At 62.5% G+C, this 6,638-nt stretch overlaps 2 protein-coding genes across 3 annotated transcripts; both read right to left on the bottom strand.

Moving 5' to 3' along the window:
* Positions 1 to 1,983: 1,983 nt before the first annotated feature.
* FAM89B (family with sequence similarity 89 member B) lies at positions 1,984 to 3,758 on the bottom strand. 2 transcript variants are annotated; one of them, XM_044684403.1, is made up of 2 exons: positions 3,389 to 3,758; positions 1,984 to 2,972 (listed from the first exon to the last, which is right to left on the bottom strand). In XM_044684403.1, exons 1-2 carry the CDS (start codon positions 3,656 to 3,658, stop codon positions 2,697 to 2,699), a joined length of 546 nt encoding a protein of 181 aa, XP_044540338.1. In that variant the 5' UTR covers positions 3,659 to 3,758; the 3' UTR covers positions 1,984 to 2,696. The 2 variants fall into 2 exon arrangements, with proteins under 2 accessions (XP_044540338.1, XP_044540339.1); XM_044684404.1 differs by having other exon boundaries at positions 1,984 to 2,933.
* Positions 3,759 to 5,015: 1,257 nt separating this feature from the next.
* Positions 5,016 to 6,535, bottom strand: ZNRD2 (zinc ribbon domain containing 2). The gene is made up of 3 exons (XM_044684402.1): positions 6,373 to 6,535; positions 5,708 to 5,792; positions 5,016 to 5,469 (listed from the first exon to the last, which is right to left on the bottom strand). Exons 1-3 carry the CDS (start codon positions 6,430 to 6,432, stop codon positions 5,120 to 5,122), a joined length of 495 nt encoding a protein of 164 aa, XP_044540337.1. The 5' UTR covers positions 6,433 to 6,535; the 3' UTR covers positions 5,016 to 5,119.
* Between the last annotated feature and the right edge of the window lie 103 nt (positions 6,536 to 6,638).

Here is a 6,638-nt window from a genome sequence, read left to right as displayed (position 1 = left end):
CCCCTAAGGGGCTCTGCCCGCTCTAGGGGGGTCGCCGCAGGGTCCCCTGGGTGGGCTCGGGAGGGGACTGACTACGTGAGGTCTGTCCGCGTGGGCCGAGTCTGTGCTGTGGGGGGGAGGGGAGAGGTGCGCTCCGGGTCATTGCTGTCTTTTAGACCGTTAGGAGGGGGGGGGGGCGGAATGGCAGCCTGTTCAGGAGCAGAGCCCGGAGGGTTTGTGCGTGTGTGCGCGGGGTGTGCCCGGCCTTCCGTGGGAGTTTCCCGTGGGCCGGCTCTTGGTGTGAATTCGCACCGGTTCAAGCGGGTTTGGGAGGTGCGAATAGGCTGTCCAGATTCCTGGGAGTCAGCCAGAGCCGAGCTCCCAGCCCAGAATGACCCGGGCCAGTGAGTCTGGCGTCCAGGGCGCCCGGGGCTAAGCGATCTCTAATTGCCAGAGTGGCCGAGAGGTGCCCGCTGCGACGGGGAAGGGAGTTTCCTCCGATGGGATCTCCCAGCCGGGTCCCTGGGAGGATGGGGTTTGCGATGACAGGGGGACAAACATGGCCGCCTGAGGGAAGCGGGAAGGGGTGGCTGGGGGTCAGAGCAAGTGATGTGTCAGAAGAGAGCAGCGACAAGAGCCTGGACGGACATGAAATTTGGAAGCTGCCTTCTGACGCTTTGCTGGGCGTGGGACCTTGGGCAGGTGACGTCATCTGCCTCCATTTCCTCATTTGTAAAGCGGGGGTGCCTGTGGGACCTACCTTACAGGGTGGTTGTGAGGCCTAAAGAAGGCAGTGTATATATGAGGGGCAGCTGAGGAGTGGATAGAGCCAGGCCTAGAGCCAGGAGGTCCTGGGTTCCAATGTGGCCTCAGATCCTTCCTAGCTGGGTGACCCTGGGCAAGTCACCTAACCCCATGGCCTCACTCTTCCCGCTCTTCTGCTCTGGAACCAATACACAGTGCCGATTCTAAGATGGAAGGCGTGAAAGAAGGGAGTGTAGAAATCCACGGCTTGTTAACGACTGCCAGTTTCTGTTCCATTCTCTCAAGTGCCTCTAAGGCGCTTAGAGATCCGAGGCTGAGCTCGGAGAATTATTCCCCCACGCCCTTCACTCTAATGGCTGGGGAGGGAGGCAGGGCTTTGTGGCAAGGCTAGTCGGGCTTCAGGGCTGTTTCCTGGTGTGTGTGTGTGTGTGCGTGGAGGGGGTGCTGCAAAGCTGGGTGTGGCAGCTGGGCGCAGACTTCTGAGAACTCGGAGGCTTCGGCAGCTCCCGTGTTTGCCAGGGGGGCCTGAATGAAGAAGGACTTTGGAATGTGTTTTAAGTGTCTGCAAACTTCCCCCCCCCCCCAATAAATCGGCGGGGCTGCCCTCTGCTCTGGGAGCTGGGCGTCTGGCGATCCAGCTCTCCTTTCTTGGTTGGGGCTGGGCTGGGCTGGGCTGGGGAATGCAGCCCCTCAGCTTGTCCCTCCCTCCCTCCCTCCCTCCCCGGGGAAGGCCCCCAAAGATGGGTCTGGGAGTGTAACCCTCACTTCCTGCCCCAGCATGAGCCCCAGCCTCAGCTCCAGCTCCACCCCCACACTGGGTGGAAAGTTTCTCTCCTCAAGATGACGGTTCCTTCCGCTTCCTCCCCCTCCATCCCCCTTGGCTCCAGATGGGGGTCAAATTTAGCCAGGAGGCACTCTAGAGATCTGGTCCAGCCTACTCGTTTTTACAGGGAAGGAAATGGGGGGCCCAGGGAGGGGGAGGGCTTTGTCCCAGCTAGCACAGCCCGGCCAGTTAGGGGCAGAACGGAGATGAGAGCCCAGCCCCCCCGGACTCCCAGCCTGGCAAGTGGCACCCACTGCCTGTCATAAGGCGGCTTGAGAGCCCCGAGGCGGCGGCGCTCTTCCAGCCCCACCTGCCGGCCGAAGGAGATGCTACAACTCGACCCGTTTCTCCGCCGCCCCGCCCCCCCCCCCACATACACCTTTTCCCATCTTTATCTTACAAAAAAAAACAAGAGCTGAGCAGAGATAAGAGCCGTTTATTTGTGGGCGCCGGGCCAGGGCCCCGATAGGTGCCATATTCGGCCTTCCCCACTGCGCGGTGGGGGGCCGAGCCCGCGCTATCCATGACCCTACGGCTTGCTGGCCGCTACTCCTACTGGGGGCAGCGTTCAACGGATTGTGGAGGCGAGCCCTTAGCCATGCGATTTGCCCCTCTAGCAGAGCCAGCGAGCTTCCCCTTGGATCCGGGTTCCGGCTGCCTGGCGGCGGCGGGGAGGCTTTGGGGATCTGTCCGAGGTGCCAAAGATGAACTCCCTCGGATGCTCCTCCCCCTTGCCCGAGCGAGCGGCCTCCGAGGAGCTGAGCTTATCTAGTGGCCTGGGAGGCCTGGAGGTGCAGCGGGGGAGGGGGGAGAGAGGGGGGGCAATCCCCCAGTGGCCGGGAAATAAACTGGAGCCTGGATCTCTTCTGAGTCCCTTTTTCTGCTCTGAGAGACGCCTGAAAGAGAAGGGAGGGAGGGAGGGAGGGAACCAGCTTCTCCCACCCAAGGGCGCCAGCCATTCCCGTAACTAGCACAGTGAAAGCGGAGCCCGAGCTCCGGGAGAAAGAGGGGAGAGGTGTGTGCGTGTGTGTGTGTGCGCGCCCCGGGGTGCGTTGGGGGAGGGGGAGACAGGCGGGCCGGAGCCGGCTTCGCTGGGCCTCCAGAGGGCACCAGGGACCGGGGCCTGTCCTCAGAGACTGAATGAGTCCTGGAGCCACTTGTCCCGGGAATTATGAGTCTGGGGCACTCTGAGGGGGGGCGGGTCCCGGGGAAGGCTGCAGTCCGGCGGCTCGTCGTCATCATCCGAGAAGCCAGTGTCCGGAGGGTAAGAGCTGTCCGAGTGCAGGGACGAGGACATGTCCTGGCAGACGCTCATGTCCTGGCACAGGTGCTTGTAGTCTTGGATGGACTCGTGCAGGGAGCACAGCTGGCACAGCAGAGACATGTCGAGCTGGCGCAGGCCCACCTGGGGAGGGGCAGGGCGGAGGGAAGCAGACCCTGTGGGTAGCCTGGAAGGTGTGACGCCCTCTCCGGCACGCCTGACCCCTGCCGTCCTGCCGGGGAGATCCCGGCGGCCGTCTCGGTCCCCACCCCGTCAGAGCAGCCCCTGGGCATCCTGCTCTCTCTCACTACCACCCCTGCCCTGTCATCCTGCATCTCCATGGCAGCCCCTCTTTTCCGTCCTGGACCCTCCATCCCAGCACAGCCTCGTCATCCATCCTGCGGCCCCATCGCAGCCCCCTCCGCCCCCCAGCCCCCACCGTCCTGGGTCCTTTGCAGCACAGCTGGACCATGCATCCCGCCTCCCCCATCACAGCACACCGCAAGCATCCATCCTGCTGCGTCGCCCCCACCCCCGCCCTTCCCTAGGCCTCCCCGCACCATCTCCTTCCGCAGCACTGCCAGCGCCGAGTCCAGGTTGGCTGGGCGGCGCGGGGGTTGCGGGGGCCCCTCGGGGGCGCGGCCAGCCCTACTCAGTTCGTCCTGAATACGGTTTCGTTGGCTGTAGACGCGCTCCAGGTCCCGCCACGAGCCTCCGCTCGAGTTAAGGAGGCCGCTGAGCCCCCGGGGCAGCGGCGGGAGCCCTTCCAGCGGGCAACCCGAGGGTGCGGGTGCGGGTGCAGACGCAGGGCTCCCCGGCAGCCCGTTCATGGGCGCGGCGCGGGGGACCAGCGAGGAGGGCCCCCCGCCTGCCCACCTCTTTCTTCTCCTCCTCTGGCCGCACGGCCCCGGCCCCGGCCCTGGCCCCGGCCCGGCCCGGGCGCCGCAGCCCCACTCAGTGCCGGCTTTGTTCGGCTCCGGAGAAGCCCCACCCTGCGCCCCCTCCCCTCAGCCCAGGGGGAGGAGCCTCTAGTAAAAGGAAAACGGATCGTCCGATCGGCTCCCCACGGTGCTGTGGGGCCGTAGCCGGGCCGGCACCCCGGGGTAGTCTGAGAGCTGAGAAAGCAAAAGATTCTCCCCAGCCCAAGTCTTCCTGGGTCGACCTGAAGGAAAGCCCGACAAGGAGGAAATGGGAAGGACGCTGCTCCTTTAAGGCGTGAAGAGGGCTGGAGAGGCGCTGCCCTTGCTTTCCCTCAGGGATCACACATGCCCCCCCCCCCCCAGCTGATTTCTGTTAAAGGGCTACTTGGCCCTTCTTCAAGCAGGACACCCACTCCGGGAAGCCCGAGCGAGACCCAGGTTCATTTTCTTCACATGCTGGGAGGGCGGGTTCAACCCCTGAGCCCTGGGGTCAGTCTGGACCCTCGAGCCCTCTGAGCCCTCTTGTCACAATAGGGGGATTCTCGTTCTGGGATGGAGTTGGCCTCCGTAGTCCCGGAGGGCCTCTCCACTGTCTCAGTCTCCCCTTGCCAGCCCCTGACCCCGGGGACCCTGATAATAGTAGCAGGTACATGAGGGGAAAGTTAGCCCCTGCTTAAGATTGCAGTCACTTGGGGGGGGGGGGGCAGGCAGTATTTTTATTATTTTCCCTCTACCTCCCCCAGCTTGGCTTTTCATTGGCCAAGAAACCTGAGAGCAGACTTCCCCCGGGCTGGTTTCCTCATCTCTATCAGGAGTCTCTCTAGGACCTTCCGACACTCAAACCTAGTTAAGGAGGCCCAGAGGCAGGTGGTCCCGTCTGGCCCTTTAAGGGCTCTGGGGCATCTCTTGCTTCCTCTCACTCCAGGGGGACAATTACCTGGACAGGAAAGGGCCAGAGCTGGGAGGGCCGATTGATGGGAAAGCCTCTTGGGACCGAGACCACTGACTGTGGGGCCCCAACATTTCACTGGTAAGATCTCGGAGGCCCACAAGTGGAATGAAGCCCTATTGGCTTCCATGCCAGGCCTTGTGGCTCTACCTCCCCCGACCTCTCCACTATGGAAAGCTAGAATACCTAGACAGAACAGAACCGGAGAGACAGAGGAGGGCAGCTCCTGACTGGGAGCAGAGCAGAGGGGGGTCACGAACCACAGGCAGCAGGCGTGGGCCGTGGCCTGGGAAGAAGGGACAAAGCACACGAGGGCAGTTATTTTTTCTGTGCCTTTCTCTTGCAGCTATTCACAATAAATCCTGGACAAATCCGCTAGACAAGTCCAAGGCCCTGGGGCCCCTGCTCTTTCCAAAGACCCCTCACTGTTGCAGCTGCCGAATCCCCTGCAGGGCCTCAGCACAGACTCGGATCAGGGTGCAGAGCTGAATGCTTCCTTCCAAAGAGGTGCTGGGGCCCAGTTCTCCCGAGGCCCAGGCGAGTTTCTGAAGTAGAGCCGACTGTGAGGTTGCCAAGACATCTGGGGCCAGAGATGCTGTGGGAGCCAAGGTGGGAGAAGGCCCCTGGGCAGCCCTGAGCCCTGCAGCTGCCCCCTCACAGTGCTCTGGCCGGGGGACAGGGGGCTGTGGGGCTGGTCGAGAAGCAGTGGGGAGCTCTGAGGAGGCTAGCTGGTGTTCACGGGCTTGGGAGAGAGCAGCCTGGGCATTCAGAGCTAGAAGGAAGAGGATTATCACAGGAGAGAGTAGCAGGGCATTAGCCCTACAGGGCTGCTCCCCCAGACTGGGGTGGATCACCCCCTTGCCTACAATACCCCAGGATCAAACTGAGGAGTCATCCCCTCAATCACCTTGGTCCTCCTGACCCAGAAATTGCATCTTCTCAACCTCTGGAGCGCCCAGGTCAGAGGCTTTGGTCTCGTCTGACACAAAGGACCCCCAGAACCCCCTCACCTGGGTTATCCTTGTCCACGTCTGAATTCAGCTCCTGACAAGCTACACAGTAAGTTTTTCGCTGTTTGTCTTGGAGTAAAATGGTCTGGAGAAAAGTCAGAGAGAAAGCTTCCGCTACTCTCGGTGACCCTTCAGGGCTGGGTAAATAAATGCTCAAAGGAATGAACAGATTTGACCTATGCTAGGAAAGCTCCCCCAGCTGCTGCCAGGCGCCCAGACCCCTGCTTACTATTCCTATCTCATCTGCTCCCCAGAACAGCCTGGTAAAGGATGGAGAGAGAGGCACGCCCAGGCAGTCACTCTACGGGGAGGAGGACCAAAAAGAGCTTTAGGAAGGAAGCTGAAGGATACTAAGGGGCAGTTCAGTGGCTCAGAGGATAGAGCACCAGGCTAGGAGTCACGAAGACCCGAGTTCAAATCCAGATTCAGATAGTTGACCCTGGGCAAGTCATTTAACTCTGTAAATGAAGTGGAGAAGGAAATGGCAACCCCACCCCCCATCTTTGCCAAGTAAACCCCCAAAGTGATCACTGTGGGCAGGCTGTTCTGTCGACTCTCCACTATGTAACCCTCTCCTCTCCTCTCCCACCACGGGTTCCAGGGGGCGGGGCCGGGGAGGGCCGTCGGTTCTCCCCCGAGCACCCACTCCCTGGCCCGGCACGCACCCCGCAGTCCTGGCACGTGTCCCCCAGCATGCGGTAGCCGCACAGCAGGTAGTCGCCCATGAGGCGGGAGATGCGGTCCTGCCGCTCGCGTCGCGCCTGCAGCACCTTGGTCTCGGCCTCCGAAGGCGGCTCCCAGTCTGATTCTCCGGCCTCTGCGGACGCGGGGGTCCCGCAGACGGCGGTGAGCGGCTGCTCCGGGAGGCGGGCCCCGGGCCTCCGGCCGCTTCCCATCCCCCCACCCCCAGCCGGCCCCGGGGCCCTCGGGC

The sequence above is a fragment of the Gracilinanus agilis genome, unplaced genomic scaffold, assembly GCF_016433145.1.
Source record: "Gracilinanus agilis isolate LMUSP501 unplaced genomic scaffold, AgileGrace unplaced_scaffold49725, whole genome shotgun sequence".
NCBI lineage: Eukaryota > Metazoa > Chordata > Mammalia > Didelphimorphia > Didelphidae > Gracilinanus > Gracilinanus agilis.
Note: the sequence above shows the minus strand (reverse complement) of the source record. Positions and strands in the feature narration are given on the sequence as shown.

What these genes read in the sequence shown, in the direction of transcription:
- FAM89B (XM_044684403.1), bottom strand. Translation starts at nt 3,658, where the DNA reads ATGAACGGGCTGCCGGGGAGCCCTGCGTCTGCACCCGCACCCGCACCC. An exon ending in CAGTGCTGCGGAAGGAGATG is followed by an intron (nt 2,973 to 3,388) that starts GTGCGGGGAGGC and finishes GCCCCTCCCCAG; the next exon opens with GTGGGCCTGCGCCAGCTCGA.
- ZNRD2 (XM_044684402.1), bottom strand. Translation starts at nt 6,432, where the DNA reads ATGGGCGACTACCTGCTGTGCGGCTACCGCATGCTGGGGGACACGTGC. An exon ending in ACACGTGCCAGGACTGCGGG is followed by an intron (nt 5,793 to 6,372) that starts GTGCGTGCCGGG and finishes ACTTTTCTCCAG; the next exon opens with ACCATTTTACTCCAAGACAA. An exon ending in CGTGGACAAGGATAACCCAG is followed by an intron (nt 5,470 to 5,707) that starts GTGAGGGGGTTC and finishes TCTTCCTTCTAG; the next exon opens with CTCTGAATGCCCAGGCTGCT.